This window comes from Chenopodium album, chromosome 5 (assembly GCF_948465745.1).
Source record: "Chenopodium album chromosome 5, dcCheAlbu1.1, whole genome shotgun sequence".
Lineage (NCBI taxonomy): Eukaryota > Viridiplantae > Streptophyta > Magnoliopsida > Caryophyllales > Amaranthaceae > Chenopodium > Chenopodium album.
In genome coordinates, this window is record NC_137838.1 from 43355880 (window position 1) to 43374102 (window position 18223).

At 40.3% G+C, this 18223-nt stretch overlaps 1 protein-coding gene across 1 annotated transcript in view; it reads right to left on the reverse strand.

Annotated features, from left to right (window-relative positions):
• Window positions 1-5257: 5257 nt before the first annotated feature.
• LOC145630707 (acetyl-coenzyme A carboxylase carboxyl transferase subunit alpha, chloroplastic-like) overlaps window positions 5258-18223 on the reverse strand; it is a 28247-nt gene continuing 15281 nt past the window's right edge. The window contains exons 4-11 of the mRNA XM_081682894.1: window positions 10671-10778; window positions 10370-10530; window positions 10025-10139; window positions 9796-9950; window positions 7281-7332; window positions 7131-7199; window positions 6788-6865; window positions 5258-6575 (exon numbers count right to left, since the gene is read on the reverse strand). Coding sequence (XP_081539020.1) covers window positions 5436-6575; window positions 6788-6865; window positions 7131-7199; window positions 7281-7332; window positions 9796-9950; window positions 10025-10139; window positions 10370-10530; window positions 10671-10778 — 1878 coding nt within the window. The 3' untranslated portion in view covers window positions 5258-5435. The remainder of the gene's footprint in view (window positions 6576-6787; window positions 6866-7130; window positions 7200-7280; window positions 7333-9795; window positions 9951-10024; window positions 10140-10369; window positions 10531-10670; window positions 10779-18223) is intronic.

The window sequence follows — 18223 nt, forward strand, 5'->3', positions numbered from 1 at the left end:
GATCGTCCTTCTCACTCCATTTGGCCGCCTTGGTCACACTCTTCCAAGAAAGAGTCAGCAGGGGTTGAAGGGGCGCGCGGAGGGGATCTCTCCAGAGCCGTCTGGTCTCCCTGACCAGACGTTTCTCCCTCAGGCGTTTGGCCGCCTGAGCCTTCGCTTCTGTAATTTGGATCATTGGCCGTCTGCATTGTCCGAGCCATGGTGTCCTGCACAAACACATAACTGGTCGGAATCCATGGCAAACGGTGGTCCCAACACCCCAAGCCGGCACTCCCAGTCCTAGACTCAGCCGTCCCTGGTGACCGGCTGGACTCTAACCTAGGTTGTGCCGTGTGTGTTGGTGATGCATCCATTTATTGCAAGAAATATATACAAGCGGTGAAAAGAAGAAAAGAGCTGAGAGAAACAGAGACGGTAACTTTGGATCTGATATTCGAAGGGAGGCGGGTCCGGCTGGGTTGCGGAAGAACAAAGTTTCTTGCTTGCGCCTGACTCAAACGGATGACTTCTGCTCTCTCAAAGTTTTTCTCTCTAGAAAATTTTTGTAAAACGTACAAAATTATGAGGGTAAAACGGCTATATATAGAGGGTAAATACGGGGGCATTTCCGTAATTTACCTGGAAGGTGAACGGTTACTCTGTAGCGGTAAAATTACCGCCAACCGGAGAGTGACATGTGTCACAGATGCCACGTGGCGTGCCACGTCACATCTGTGAGGGGCAAATGTTTAGGGTATTTTCACCCTGCCACGTGGCCCAATCAGAGGGTGACACGTGTCAGCCCCAGATTGGCCCAAAAGGGACCAATTCCTGCTCAACACGTGTCCTCCCAGAAATCAAGGGAAAAGGCGGCCAAAGGCCTGAATCTCGAGAATGCCGCAAAACGGCGCAGCCCACCAATGATTAGGGTTTAATGACCTAATTAGGGGCACAATTCCCAATGACCCTATAAATAGGGAGATGTCCCTCATTTTGAGGACACGTTTTACCATTTGAATACACCTGCAATCTCTTACATCAGAGAAACACCTGAGCTTGGAATCCGACCAGATACCCACCTAAATTTCCGTACTCTTTATTCCTTTTCAAGTTACTAACTTGATCGTTGGAGGCGGAGCACCACCCAACAGGTGTCTTCGTTTGTTTTGCAGGTACAGCTCATCCCGGATCAGTCTTCGCGTTGTAACTCTCCCGAGGGACAAAAACACCCAAAACACCTCTCATACTTGATGAGCATGAGGGAAGGGATGATTACAGCCTTGGATTCGTTGAGGGTTGGCCGGCCCAAGATAATGTTGTAGGCGGACAGCTCCTCAACGATCAAAAACTTGACGACCAGATGTCGCCCTTTACCTTTCTCACCCAGCCGGATTGGTAGATCGACTCTTCTGACTGGGTAAACCATCCCCCCCCCAAAGCCAACTAGGGGGTGGGTGACCGGATTCAAGATGCTGTCATTATATTTCAGCTTCTGCAAGCACCGGAGGCTGATGATATCTAATGAGCTGCCGGTATCAATAAGGATCCGCCCGACCAGTTGGTTGGCAACCTTACATTCAATGACGACCGGGTCATCATGTGGGCGGCGAACACTGCCCCTATCCTTCTCAGTGATCAGAACATCCGGGAAGGAGGAGCTTGCAGACGCCTGCCCATCATCATCTTTGTCCATCTTTCGAAGATGGCTCTTGGTGCCCCGGATGGTAGGGCCACCGCATGAGAACCCGCCTGCTATTGTGTAGACCGGCTCCTTGTCGGTATCCGAGCTACTAGCAGGCTGGGGGGTAGTCTTAGAGAACTGACCCTTATTCTTCTTCTTTGCCCCGGCTGGGGACTTAGAAATATAGGACTTCAGCATTCCCTTGTCAGCCAGACGATCCAACGCCCGTTGAAGGTTGAAGCAGTCGTTGGTGTCATGGCCAACTTCCTCATGGTATTGGCAAAATTTATTTTTGTTCCTTGATTGAATGGAACTTTTCATTGGATTCGGCTTCTCTAGGGACAGCCGGTCCTTAATCTCCATGAGGATGGAGTTGCAGTCCTTGTTAAACTCGTACTTTGGGACGTACGGTTTAAATTTTTTCTTCTTCTTCTGGGACGGCTGGTCAGAATCACTTACCGCCCAGATTTTTTTTCTCTTCTTGCTCTCTTCTTTAATTTTAGCCGGCTGAGCAGGCCAGTTGTATTTCTGCTTGTCGGACTTCTTAGAGTCCGACTGGCTACCAGGCGAGCAGAGGTCGGTAGCTTGAATGTAGTTTTCCGCCTCCCTCAGGGCCGCCTGTAGGGTGAAAGCCCCTTTTCTGACTAGGTCGAACTTAAAGGTCGACCCGTCTCTCAGACCCTTGAAAAAGTCTGTAAAAGCTACCTCATCAGGCAGTCCCTGAATCTGAATTCTGATCAGATTGAACCGCCTGACATATGAGCGCAGCCCTTCTCTCTCTCCCTGCTTAACAGTGCTCAAATCAAGGCTTGTTTTCTTAGCAGGGATGTTCATTGAGAAGTTGGAAGCAAACAGGAAGGCGAGCTTCCTGAAACTATCGATGGACTCGGCTGGCAGATTACCAAACCATTGTTGGGCAATGCCCTTCAATGTAGCCGGGAAGCACCGACACCAAGTGGCATCATCCAACCCCTGCAGATACATGAGGTTAGTGTAAGCCATGAGGTGGTCTTCCGGATTGGTGGTACCATCATAGGTACCAACCAATACATTTTTAACCTTGGCCGGCTGGGCCGCCTCGGTTATCTCCCGGGTGAACGCAGAAGGCTGTTCACCCAGGCGCAGCAGACGAAGCTGCCAGTCTAATGGCTGGACATTTTGATATGCCGCCTGACCTCCAAAGAGAGCCGGCTGCATGAAGTGAGGAGGATACTGTCCGTAAACCTGAGTAGGCACGTACGGTACAACTCCAATCATGTGAGGGCCAGAATGGACGGTATGACCGCCTGTCTGGCTCTCATGCAAGGAGGGTGCACTCCCTGTAGAAATGTTGTTGAAGCTGTCTGGAAAGTTCGACGTTGAAGCCGACTCAGACAGCGATTGGTTTCTCTTCCGGTTAATGATCTCCCGAGCATCAAGAATTGATTTTTTGCTTCCCACCGGCTGCTGAGTCCGGCGGGTGTTGTTGTTGTTCCTCTTAGGAAGGAGAATTTTTTATCAATCAATGGTCCCGGCTGCCTTCTCTTTTGGATGAGGAGTGGGCTGCCGTTCTCTTACTAACTTCCCCTTCTCCGAAGGAGTCTTCTTCGCCGACTGACCTTTACTTGGGCCAGCCCGGCTTTGGGTGATCAGCTCTTTAATTTCACCCTTGAAACTTGTCATGAATCTCATGAGTTCGTCTCAGGTGACAAGGGCTGATCCAGCGGCCGTTTGGGTTTCCCCTTCCGGCTGCCCAGAGGGTCGGCTTGTACCCGCCTAGGAGGCACACCGCTCCAGAGTGTCTCTGGGCCGGATGCGCTTAGTTCTGAGAGAGCTGTCATCGGCTGTAAAGGTTTCGACAAGAGGATCTTCATCCTCATGGTCTGTAAAGACTTCTAGGTCATCGCCCAGACGGTTTGGGGGTGGTACAGACTCTTGAACCATCTTCGAGGTACTCTCCCCACAGACGGCGCCAAATGTTTTGGGTGTTTTTGTCCCTTGGGAGAGTTACGTCACGAAGTCTGATCCGGCTGAGTTGTACCTGCAAAATAACGGAGACTTCGGCTGGTTGGAGCTCCGCCTCCGACGGTCAAGTTAGTAACTTGAAATAGAATAAAGAGAACGGAAATTTAGGTGGGTATCTGCTCGGATTCCAAGCTCAGGTCTTTCTCTGATGTAAGATAATACAAGTGTAATAAATGATTGAATGTGTCCCCAAAATGGGGAAATATCTCCCTATTTATAGGGTCATTGGAAATTGTGCCCTTGTCTAGGTCACTTGACCTAGATTGTGGTGGGCTGCGCCGAATTACGGCGTTCTCTTGGGATTTGGGCCCTTGAGGGCCGCCATTTCAGAATCTATCTGAAGGAGCCACGTGTCAAATGGCTAGGGGGCCACTTGGGTCATTCTGATCTTGACACGTGGCCTTCTCTTATTGGGACACCTGTCTAGGGTAATTTTTACCCTAAATAGTTTAAATATTAATTCTTTTAATTGTTATAATTATTTAAGTCTAAACTTTTTGATTGTTAAAATTGCTTAATTGTTTAAATCCTTTTTTTTTATTTGATTATTGAAATCCCAATATTCGGGTTGTTAAATTGTTTCTGAAGTTAGTATTTATGATAATAACAAGAAAGATAATTCCTTGCAATAACATACGTCAAAAGTAGGTTGCGAAATAACATGGGCGATATCTTGTCCAAAATATGAAGACTAACATTCTAACAAGGATGCAATTGTATTTTAATTTAAAATGTTACATAATTTTTTCTTTTTTTTTTTTTTTTTTATGAATTGTTTGACTAATTATTTTTTATTTTTGAGCTGCAACACTTAACCATAAAATTTCTCTGTGTTTAAAGTTTTTTTTTTAATATTTTTTGTCAAACTTTAAAAATAAAAATTTATTGAAAATTTTGTCAAAAACCACCTACTAAAAACACTTTTGTGAAAAACCACCCACAATAAAAAAAAAAAAAAAAAAAAAAAAAAAAAAAGTTGTAAAACACCGCCCAAACTTAAAAAAAATGTTGCAAAAAGTCACCCACTATTAAAAACAGGTCGTTGACCGTCCTCCCTCGGCGTTGACCACACTCCCCATCCCTAGAAAACCCTAGAATTCACCAGAAAAGTTTGGCCGCCCCTCCCCCTCGAAAACCCCTAACATTCACTCCCCCTTGAAAACCCCTAATATTCACTCCCCCTCCATCTCGAAAATCACTCCGACCACATTCTCCGGTGGTGGTATGAGGTTTTTCATTATTTCAAGTGAATTTTAAAGGTTTTCAGGGGGAGGAAGGGCAATCACACGTTTTCCGGTGAATTTTAGGGGTTTTTAAGGGGGTTGGACGGGTGGCCAACACTAAGGGAGGGCGGTCAACAACCTGTTTCTAGCAATGGGTGGCTTTTTGCAACATTTTTTTTTTAGTTTGGGTGATTTATTACAACATTTTTATTGTGGGTGGTTTTTCACAAAAATGTGTTTTAAGTGGGTGGTTTTTCACAAATTTCCAAAATTTAATGATAATAAGAAATTGAAGGCTCGGCAGAAATAAATAAAAAAAATTTAAAATTTAAAAAAAAAAATAAATAAATAAATAATAAAAATAAATAAATAAATAAAAATCACCTACCTAATATAAGGCCCCTATTCAAATTTTGGGCAGCATTTTCTTGTCACCCTAAAATTACAAGAAATCTATTCAAGTGGATGTGAAGCAATTCTTTAGGAATAAAGCAAGGAAAATGGACAACATGCATAAATAATAAGAGAACAAATGGATTATAAATATACTAAGCATAGCTGCGCTCAGCTCCAATGTTAATCTCATCCACCTTTGATCCAGTGTCTGGACTTTTACTTGAACTCCCATTAGATTTTACTACCTTTTCAATCTCAAATCTAACCTTTCCATGCTTTTCAACAAGCTCAGAAGTACTTAGAGTCTCTGCGAGACTTTTCTTTATGTCATTAGTCAAAACCCGAATTCTATTTTGCAGTTCTGCATCAGCGTTCTTTTCAGCCTTTGCTTGCTCCAATTTCAACATATCTATTTTGTCCCTCAACTCCGACGTATTGACAGAGTTTTTAATTTTTCCTTGTATTTCTTCATTCAGTTCTCCAATCATTCTTTTTAGGTTTAAGGGCAAACTTTCTTCAACAGAAGCTACAGCATTTGGTTCTGCAATCTTTAGATCCAAATCTAGGGACTTAAGAACAGTTGCAAATTCTACTTCTGTCTCTTTCTTTACCTCCATGATCTTATTCTTCAGTCCAGGGTCAAAATCATTTGGAGTGGATGCCCCAGATTTCTTAATTTCAGACTTAAGCATGTCAACCTTCTTCTTTATATCAGGACGATTTAGGATCTCTTTAAATTTCTTGTTCACCTCCTGCTTCAACATGGTTGACCTACTTTTACTTTCAGAGATTTTCTTGGCTTTGGATAATTCTCTCAGCATGTCAAGCTTATAACTAAGGCTTTCGTAATTAGGAGTGGTAGATAGCCGTTTACTGAACTCGTCCTTAAATTTTTCAACATTGTCCAGCTGCACTACGTTATCGTGGGCATTTCTTGCTTTTGAAAGTTCTTCCCTCAACTTCAATACCTGGTTCTTCAAGCCTAAGGCTTCAGCAGCTTCAGAAAATCCATGGTCAACCTCTTGCTTGAGCTTCTCGATCATTTCATCTACATTTGGAGTTTCATTTGACAAATCCTTGGATTTTAGGATTTGCTGGATTTGCTCCTTCAGCTTTTCAACCTCACTCTCCAGCTCCAGGGTTGAAGCCTTACTTTTAAGTGGTTCTTCTTTCTTCTTCATGTTCACTTTTTTCTTAGGGTCAACTGGTAACCCCTCTTGAAAACCACCAATCTTCCGGAACTTCTGTGTCCTATGACGCAAGAGCTCTTCAATGTCCATTTGCAGAAGCTCCTGCCATAAACCAACATTTGATTGTAGCATTATAAACAACTCATAATGTTATACTGCACATCATATCCCTGTGGCCCTCTTATTTGCCAAGTTTCATTAAGAAATTTATTTACTGTTTTCTGTACACGACATTCTAAAAAACAATGTGTGTAGCCCATTAGGGCTGGTTGAAATTCTCATGCCCCCAAGAATGAACTGTCACAAATACTTACATCCATCGATTCTACAATTGCCTTCTTGATTTGTTGTGATGTCCATGATGAATCAGCATGTGCACCACCGAGCGGCTCCTGCAGATCAGCCAAGGCAGTGAGCTTAAATAGGGTGCCTAACTAAAGGATTGACACAAAAAGTTCTTTGCCAAGCAAAAAGTTATCACGTAGCAAAGGATACAAAAAGAAAGATTAGGAGGGGGGGGGGGGTTTGATATACTGAACCCCCATTCGGCTTATGAACCAACTAGGGGATAACAGAAAGATACAAGAAGATTCATGTTCTGCAGTAAACAAACCACCAAAAAGTGAAATGAAAAGGTATTCAGGAGAAATTCATTACAGGTATGACACCATCTGCAATCTGCAATCTGCACAGCTCATTAGCAGTTATCCTCAGCTTTTCTGCTGCCTGCATGAGACAACAAATATGTATAAGATGTCAACCATATTCTCATTCCCATTCATATATACTGTAGGAAATTGTATATACCTTGGGAGCAGCTTTAGCACTCTTCCACAAGATAGCTGCACATGCCTCTGGACTGTATAGAAATACAAAATATATTAAAAATATCATTCAATATATTCCAATATCAACTTAATTCCAGGAGTACAATGTCTTATAAGCACAGGAGAGCACCCCTTCCCCCGTGCTCCTCTAAAGAGAAGGTTTGGGGTAGGGTAGAATTGGCTGCGAAAAGATAACTTTGTAAATTGGCTGCGAAAAGTCCGGCCAATTTTTTTACTATCTAGATTTTATCTTTAATTTGCCAAATACTAAAGAGAAATTATTTTAAACCAGATTTTAAAAGACTCCTTATCCTAAAAAACAGTAAACACATGAACCACTGGAAAAAACAATGCTGCACTTATTCATCAGTAAATTAATCAATCAACAATATCTTTTACATGGACTGAGAAATAGAATCAGCAAATGTTCAACTTTTCCTCCACATAGCTTCAAACCATACATAATGACCAACACCAACACAAGCAGACATATAAAAATCTTAAAGATATGAAAACATGTTCTTTGAATATCGGCCGTAACAACTAACAAGTACAGATTGTAAGAATTTCGAGTATACTACAACTGACATATTAGGCCACCATTATCTACAACCGCAAAAGTGGATCATTGACCATTACACATGTTGACCTCTATGATGTTTTGATGATGACCTAAAGCAAACTTAATTAATGTTTTTATTAACTAATGAATGGAGTTCTCGAGAGGGAACATGGAAGAAACTGTGATGTAGACTGGGCAAAACAAGAGAAGAAAATCAAGCAAGTGTTTATCTTTTCCTCTCGGTGAAAAAGTGTTTTATCATGTTTCTTTTGGGGAACAAGTGTGTGTCATGTTCCTTGGGGGCATGATATTGAGTGGGAGCTTGATACAAAGCAAACTGAAGTTACAAAGTTAGAGCCTCGAACAATGAAGACATGAAGAATAAAGATTTTAATGATTTTTAAGAAAAGTGAAGACGTGTTATTTTAGGACTTATGTAAGTGTTGGAAACTTGTAGTGATATGGAACTAAGAAATACCACACTTGATTTTGGAAAAATAGAAAAGAATAATCCCACCTTTGCTCGGTCTTCCGGAAACAATCCCACCTTTAATTATTCCAGAAACAATCCCATCTTTAACACCATCTTCTTTTAACATACATTTTTAATTCTTTGAAAATATATTAAATTTATTTTTTCTTGAAAAATAAAGATTTTAATGTGATAAAATCATTTTTGGTAAAAAGATTTTATTTATTTTTGTAAAATGAATCTTAGATAATATTTTACAAAGCTATCTTTGATTAAATTTTCTTTTTCTCAAAGTCATTTTTTTTAACACGTTTTAATCTTTTTTTACTACCGTGTCTTATTAATATAGTTAGAGATATTCCTGACACTTGGTCACCAAGTTCCCATGTTTACCTCTACAATAAGTTTTGGGCTCATGTCCTAAGACTGTTGTGGAGTGAGTGGGAAGCCGCATTTAGAGCTTATTGCTTCTCTATATATAGAGAGCTGTAAAACTTCAAACAACTCACCGGACTTAAGTTGAAAAACACTCTTGAAATGTCTTTGAGCTTTTCTAAGTCTAAGTTCCTATTGATTAAGTTTTTCTAAACACTGGAGTACAAAGTTGTATTTTGGCTTTTTGGGAAAAGGGTTGAGTGAACTTTGCTTGTAGTTAGGCATTGAGTTGAGCCTAGGGATGTGAAAGAGAGCTTCTAAGTCAAAGCTTGTGAGGATAGTTGTTTAAGGGAACAACCGTAGGAACACGAGTTAAGTAAAGGTCCAAATAGGTTGTGACTTGTGAGCAGTTGTCCTATAGTGAAAGAGTTAAGTAAAATCCCTATGGTCGTGGTTTTTTCCTCTTGATTGGGCCCATTAAGCTTCCACGTAAAAATTCTATCTTGCATTTTCATGTTCCTTATAATTTTTGTTTATAATTCCGCTTTTATTTTGCTATAAGTTGTCGTCTACAATTCACCCTCACCCCCCTCCCTCTTGTAGAAGTTCATCCTATTAACACACATTGAATACTCTATATCAGACCTCTCATGCCATGAGTTCACAAATCACTAACTTCTCAATTAAAAAAAAATAAAACACCCCTTTTATTCATTCTCAATCCGTAGTTATGCTTCTGAATAAAAAAAAAAAAAAACACCCCTTTTTCATTCTCAGTCCCTAGTTATACAAAAATCCAACCACGTCTTATACCATAAAGCCATCATACTAATACTTACTCCATATATAGATAGACATATACTAGATTACTAGAATAAAATTGAAAAATTAACAACACCACGTGGCATTTACTAAACATAATATGCTCTAATTATGTTCATAAATCAAAATTTGGGCATCCAAAGAACCATATAAGACTAGCATAGTAGCTTTGTTACTGCAATAAGGGGGAAATGTTTTACACTTGACCTTTTGCGAATCATCAGTGATATATTAAAGACATGAACAGAACACTAGAAACATCACCTGGCTACATAGAAGACTGCATTCTCTAGCATCAGTAATTTGTTAGCACATCCAATGGCTAGAGCACCACCAGAACCACCTTCACCTATAACAATGGATATAATTGGTACTTTTAATCCAAACATAGTCCTTAAATTGTGAGCGATGGCTTCTCCCTGGATTTTAGTATAATGAATAATTAATCAAAAATATGTTCTCATGAATAGGAAAGCAATTTGCAGATACATACTTGCCCTAGCTCCTCCGATTTTAAATCTGCATATGCCCCTGGAGTATCAATAAACGTGACAATGGGAAATCCATGATGATCAGCATAGTACATCATGCGAAGAGCCTTCCTATATCTGTTATTAGAGGAAAAATAAGAAATAATAATAAAGAAAGAAAAAAAAAACTATCAATTTAGAGCATGTTAACAAATAAGGATGGACCCCTCTAATTACAGCAATGCTAATATATTTACATGCATTAACTTGCTAATATCACTAGTAGCATGTGTGAGTGTGTGTTTGTGTACTTTCCAAACAATCATTAATTTGCATAGTAATGAATCAAAGCATTATAAAACACACACCCATGAGGAGTAGGCATTCCGAAATTGCGTTCAATATTCTCCTTTGTGTTCCTTCCCTTTTGATGACCAATGAACATGTAGCTCCTACCATCTATCGTACCAAGACCAGTAACTATAGCAGGATCATCATAACCAGCTCGATCTCCATGAAGTTCCACAAACTGATTATACAACAATGCGATATATAATTATATGTTTAACCTCAGTACTTCCTAGATTGATGGAATAGTAGTGCGTGTGTATTTTAGAACATTGAACAGAAACTATAAGGAAACAGTTTTGTATAAAAAACGTCAACAACCTTCTCTGTGATATTAAAAATGTGATCGAGAAAAGTTGGACGGTTGGGATGACGTGCAATATTCACACGTTGAATAGGGGTAAGATGTAGGTAAAGCTCCTTCAGTGCCTACAAAGAGATATATCAACAGTTAGTAGGAAACACAGGAAATTATTAACAAAAAACCACCATCTTGACAAATACTTGAACATCAGCCCTTAATAAATTATCTTATCTAAAAAGATCAAGGAACAGCAAGTGGTAATCAGAGGTTAAAGGTTAAATATGACAGTATCAATGCTTGGTGCGACAGCTAACAAGGTTTGAACTAGGTTTGAACAAGGTTTGAACTAGGTTTGAACTGTGATAAAGTTAAGGCTGAATAATGAGGGTTTAACCTTCACGAATAATGTTAAACCCTGGTGAACTTGATGTTCAAACACTAAGCCTCTATTTAGCAGCTTTTTTCTATGGTAAATAATATTGAGGCTTTTTTTTCTTCTTTCTTCTTTCCAATCTGCTATTCAATGAAGTAGCCAAAAGTATTTCACTCCCTAACCATGTGTACCCTCCCCCTCTTTTTTGATTTTTTTATAAAGTTTTTAATTAGTTAGTAAACTTAAATTTGAGTTTATTTTCTACATAAATTAAAATAATAAAAACAATTGCACCTCATACAGGGGCGAAGCCAATCTAAGGGTGGCAAAACTCAGTAAAGTTAACCCAAAAAAAAATAGAAAACAAAAAGAATGAAGAAGCCAAGACACAATAAAGTTAACCCAAAAAAAATTAGAAACAAAAAAATAAAGGGAGAAATAATACTCACAAAGTGGTAGTCAAACTTGAGACCTTTCTCACCATACAAAAAGCTCATACTACCAACTGAGCAATCATTGGCATCTTAAGATAAATATTCGCTATTTATTAGTTACTTTTGGGGGGTCAGACTAGACAAATACTATCCAGTTGGACCATGGGGGGCCGGGCCTCCACCAGCCCCCCTAGCTTCGCCAACAACCTTATATATGAATGCTACGTCAAAGACATGAAGACATATAGAATATAGAGGATTTCGGCTTAATAGGAGCAATGGTTAATAAAAATGCCGTTTAGCAATGGGAAAAGGCCAAGTGTAGACGTTGTGACATTCTATGGTAAGGAGTTACCTATTAGTGAATGTTTATAGTACATACAACCGATTCCACAAAGAAATGGATACATTGACCTATGAATTACTCAAATTGAGAGTGGCCTAAAGGCGAAAACGGCAATCCTATTGGAAAGCATTCAGACCTACATTATTATGGGTCAAAATATAGGGTGTTTATGAAGAAGCACACTAAAAATATTAGTGTAGTAAAAATGTGTATGTTAAGATGGATGTGCAAGTAAAGTTTAGGGATAGTATTAGAAATGTAGATATTTGGTGGAAAGTTGGAGTTGCGATTGTGGATATTGACATGTGGGAAGATGCATTGGTATTTGGTAAGGAATGTGAAGGGTTGGAGTTATAGAGATCTCATGCAGAAGACCAAAATTGACTTGAATGGAGGAATTCAAAATCACATGGAGAAACCGGGACTTATAAGGTGTTGTAGCATTGGAGAGGCTAACAAAGGAGGAACTTTGTGGAGACCTGTAGACCATACATGATAGGCTATTGATTCATAAAGCCTCGGCATATTTGGGAATAAAATTATGTGTTATTGTTTTGATCAAGGATGGCATGAGACCATTGTCCATGTGCAATATATGTTTGGCACTTCTTTTAATTCAATCGTCGATATTGTTACCTAAAAGTCTACATCAATTTTCAAATTTTATGGAATATGGAACTTTGGTTTCATATGGCTCCTCTATGTAAAGTGCAAGTATGGACATGAACAATAAAGGGGACAAAAGAACAAAGAAGTAAAAACACATAAGCAAGCACATAACAATAATAAATTCAATATCACTACTTTAAAATAATTTTACACTCTAATTTAGAAAATTTTCAACAGTTTTACTTACACATTTATCAGCCCAAAACTTGGGACAATAGTAATATGTTATTATAAGACATTTGATATTCCCACTAACCATATTAAGTGTGATTGCTTATGATGGAACATAGTTAGAAGTAAATGCACCAGGTTGTTATCTCATGCACTTAATTTTCTATTCTTAATTGTCAATTTGTCATTTACTATATTTTGATATGTTACATAGATTATTGGATAAGTCTTTGGTTATCAAATGCAATGCAAGGTTGAGGGTTCCGATGAGTGTCGTTTATGCACAACAAGAAATAAGTTTAAGGCCATGTTTCCATAAAATTCCCCTTTTTTTACTTCTCTTTCTCTTTGATTTCCTTATTTAACTTGTTTAGAGCATTTTCTTTTTCTTTTTTTTTTTGTTCTTATTTCTTAAATTTGTTTATATTTCCTTTAGTTTACATTTTTAGAATTATTTTTTAGTTTTGCTTTAGTAGCTTTAACATTTCCTCTTTAACGCAATCTCTTTTATTTACCTTTATATTCTTTTGTTTTTGTCCCCGATAAATGTTTAACGTCTTGTGTCTCTCTTCACTTAACTTATGTGTTATGTTGCATTCAGAGTCTTAAGAGTGTGGATAAGTCAAGGAATGATCCAAGGCTGTTGCTTCCAGCTTATCTTACACCCCACCCCCATTCCTTCACCACAACTTCAGCTACCAATCCACCCAACCAAACAACTCCTCTCAATGTTACAGCCCCTTGATAAGTGTCATTTATGGCACTCATTTAGCTTCTTTTAGGATGATTTTCATTGTTTTTGCATCTCTTTTACCTTTTTTTTTTTTAGTTTTACTTGTAATTTCTCTATTTCGCATTTTCCTTAGTTGTTTCCTTATTTTCTTGCCTTTCTTAGTTATTTTGCCTTTTCTTCTTTACTTATTTGCTTCTCTTCGATTTTAGGAGAGGGTGATGTTCGAGAAGCTCATTGGCGTTCTCTCGGGGTATTCAAAGCCTAGGATGCAACCCGGTTCTTCCTCTTGAAACTCAAAAGTGAAGGAGTGCATAAGCCAAGTCTTCAAGGTCGTGCCCTCATGCCACGTGGACGACATCAAAGTCAGTGTTGAATCCACCGTGAAGGCCTCTAGTGACTGCCTCCCCAGCATGTATCATGTGGAACGCACGGGAGCATCAACGAGCGCACGAAGGCAATCTCCCCTGCTCCCAAGTGCGGCTGCGCGCAAGGGAGGAGCGGTCGGACAGGTGGCTAGCGAGGCACGTGCCAGGAGCGGCCGCGCAGGCCTCTTCCCCCTGTTCCATACCCATTTTGTTGCATCCGCGCAATGGGATGAGAGGCCGCGCCACTTAAGGTTCTTTTTGGACGTCTAACTAACTTCTCCATAGTTAGTTTTACTATATATAAAAATCCTTCATTTCTAAAAGTAGCTGAGAATTAGAATTTTAGAGAGAAGCTCTTGATTTTAAAGATTTTGTTCTTAGATTTTAGAAAGAGAAACTTGGTGTTTGATGATTGTTACATTGTGATTTTCATTCCTCTTTGATATTGATCAAAGTTTTGTAAGAAATCTTTCCTTTTTAATGTAATTTTATGTTTAATTTTGATATATTGTTGAATTTTTATTGTTTGTTTGGTAAATTGTTAATATTTGGATTGCAATCTTGATGACGGAATTGATGATTATTTGTTATGCTTTTCAAATTTACAATGAGTAGTGAGTAGTTTCTGTTTGGGGGAAAAATACCCCCTATATGTGGACCAATGCCACCGCGACACTTGTCCGCAAGCTCAGCGCTCAATGGGCCAATTAAAGCATGACACGTGTCACTCAATGATAGAAGGGTGAAAATGGGCTCTAAGCCCACAACCCTAGAAACCGTAAAACGGTGGGAAGTCAATCTACTTAGGTTAAATAACCTAAGAGGCACATATCCCTATAAATACTGATCATTACATCAGCTTTAAGGGATCCAATTCTCTCTCCAAGGGCAACGCCCCCACAATTACTCTCCCTTCTCTCTACTTTCTCTCTAAAATACATTATTTCGATCACTGACTTGATCGTCGGAGGCGTCCAGCCCCCCCCGGGTCCGTTGTTTTGCAGGTGACCAGGCCGTTCGAGTGTTACATTGCGGATCTGTCTCCCGCAGGACGTACACGCCCTCCACTCGGGTACTTACAAAAAAAACCCCAAAACATTTGGCGCCATCTGTGGGAAGACACATCTGTAATGGCACCACGGTAGTGAATCACCGACTCAAGAGGGGAGCCTCCTTCGGGAGGCAGCAGGCGTCATGAGGCCGAATGTCAAGTACAGCAAGCGCCATGAGGCTGAATTCCGAGAGTCAGGCGGCTAAAAAGGCCTATCAGACTAAGTCATGCATTTTTTATTCTCACAATTGAAGGTTCAAAGGCAATATCGTTTGATCTAAGTTGGGGATGAATCATTAGGGGTGAGACGGCTAAAATGGCCAACTCCACTATTTAAATCCGACTCATATAATGAGTCCGGCCGCATGCCCAGCCGGATGCATACGGCCGGCATTCTACTCTATCTATAGATTCCACTAGTTTTGACAACTAATGGAACAAGCTTATTTATCTTTTGTAAAAAAGAGAAATAAAAAAGTAAAGGTTTTTAATTAAACCAATAAAGTGTTGTTAAGCACTATCATATGCATGCGGCAAAACCTGAACAATCCTCCTTCATTATCCATGAATGATGAGGAAGCCGCAACTTGTATAAATACAAGCGGCAATCATTTTACACTCAAGTAGCTGCCAAGCGGCATTCTCATGTGCCGCATGAGTACAAGCCCACCAAAGCACAATTTTATATTCATATTACTTATATTATAATTATAAAGGTAAGAACAAGTTTAAGCTCCACTCAAGCGGCATGAATAAATGCTTGGTGTAGTACGCTTCTCTCTTCCTAATTAAGAAAAAGGAGGTCGCCTAGCAATATATAATAGTTCCCGCAGCAAATAAGTCGGAAGTTGGCTATAAAATAGCATAGGCGGCTATGAGTGTCGTTGTTATCAATGGGGTCAGACGGCACTTGATGGCCGGATGATCATGAAGATGGTGAGTGTCGCATGTGTGGGTAAGTGCAGCAAACGCAAGCGGCTCTATAGTCGACTCAAGCGGTATTAACTACCGGCACTTAGACCGATCGATCAAGCGACACCATTGAGCTACTCCGCTGTTATTATAATGAGTTTGTCTTTAGTTATTCTCATGAGTAACAATAATATACATACGGCGGCTGGTATTTTACACAAGTACTACAACCGGCCTATGTAATCAACAAGCTGGCATTGAGCTACAAGTGCATACAGCCGGTCATGCAAGCTTGCAACCCCGCATACACAAGCGGCCAAGCCTTTTTCTTGTGTTAGCATACACAAGTGGCACACAACCGTAGTCAGTCCAACTCAACTGTTATTATTGGCGGCATGGGGCAGCTGTGCTCCAATGTTGTTAGCCGGTGATCACTATCCATGGTGGCAGCAGGGGCATCTCTGCTCACCAATTATTTGGGCAGCTTTGCTCGTCAAATAAGCCGGCTGTAGGGCTAGCTTTGCTCGCCAATTAATCCCGGCTGTAGGGGCATCCTTGCTCATCAATTAAGTTTGGCTGCAATGCTACTATATTCATCATTATTATTATATAAAAAAAAAAGAAAAATTTTTTATCGTTTGATTAGTCAGGCGGCCCATATGATTAAGCTTGATTGTTATACCCAAACGACATAAAGGCAAAGTATTAGCTAGCCGACTTTATCGCCGTCTGACACTAAAGCAAAAGGCTTGTAGTCATATGACAAAGCTCCTTTTGAGAGCATTAGGTGGCAATCTTCTATTATAACAAGCTTTACATATTCATGCATGAGAATAATACTGCATGCATTTTGGAAGCTTGCTTGAGCTTTCATGAGACAATTCTACCAGTTTGTATGTTTATAAAACTTTGATGGAAAAAAGGAAGAGCTACTCCGTTATTACCATCATCAAATGTATCAGCCGGTCAGCATTACCAATGGTGAATGGTGTCAGCCCGCCTGCATTTGATTTTAATCTGAACAAGCGGCAAACGGCTGTGAGTATCAATAGGGTCAAGCGAGTACAATCATCAATGTTGTTAACCCGGTCGCGGCATTGGATCATTGAGGTTGAGCTGACTCCAAACCGGCTGCCACGGATACTTTGTTCATTAATCAAAGCCGGCTCTAGGGGCTGCTGCATTCAACCTCAAGAACGGCTGCAATGGCTGCTTGGTTCATCCTCGAAGCTGGCCGCAAGTGGCTGCAATATTCATCAATTATTCATCAATTAAACCGGCTGCCATGGTTGTCTTGTTCGACCTCAAAGCCGGCTTGCTTGATTGTTTTATTAACATAAGCGGCAGCCGGCACCTGATCATGATGGCTCATCATTTGAGAATGAGCACAAGCGGCATCAAAAATTATTAGTTGTTGATGTCAGCGGGAACTTGATGATTGTTGTAACATGATGATTATGAGTATCATCACATGGTGATTATCAACGGGGGCAACCAGTATTTGGTGCCCGGATGACCATGTCATGAAGAATTAACGGGTGTATCACCCCTTAAGCAGCTTTTGTGCGTGAAGCTAGTTGGGCTACCATGCAAAATTGCAGATCATTATTATGATTTCCAAAAAAAACAAAAAAAAAAAAACTGATCCCAGGTGGAAAAGGCCGCCGCCTGACTACATGATCATATTGGAGGAAGAAGAAAAGAGTGCAACAATTAGTATATAATATACATGTGTAGCATATTTAAAGATTACAAGCCACATACGGCACTTCGACAACAATTTGCTGTCATGTGTAGCACTTGTTGTTATATGATGAGAATAAATACAGCTCACTCAATAGCTTGCTTGGAGTTTCCTTGAGGCGGACAAACGGCATCGAAGCCGGCTGTGCCTAAACGGCATTGATGTCAGGCTACTTTGTGCATCCTCAAGCCCGGTTGTAGTGGCAGCTTGGCTCGTCACATAAGCCGGCTGTATGGGCATCCACGCTCATCAATTTATCCCGCTTGTATGAGCATCTTCCCTCGCCAATTTACCCCGGCTGTAGTGGCAGCTTTGCTCATCACATAAGCCGGCTGTAGGGGTAGCTTCCCTAGCCAATTTATCCCGGTTGTCATGCCTCAAGTGCTTGTCAATTAAGTCCGGCTGTAGGGGCAGCTTGGCTCTCGAATTAAGGCCGGCTGCAGGATTGCTCTATTCATTAATCAAAGCCAGCTCTAGGGGCTGCTTGGTTCATACTCAAAGAGGCTGCAAACGGCTGCTTTGTTCTTCATCAAAGCCGGCCGCGTGGCTGCTATGTTCATCATTGCTCAAGCCTATTTGGTTACATGAGCCTACAATTATATTGGGCTGTCATCAAAATTATCAATAAAATGCTTTGCATAATTGATAGTATCAAGCGGTTGCTTTTGACAGCTAGCTTGTTCATTAACTCACAAAAGTTTAGTCTACTACTATTTCATTAACTAGTGGAACAAGCTTGTCTATTATTTTATTCATCTTCCTTTTGCAACAG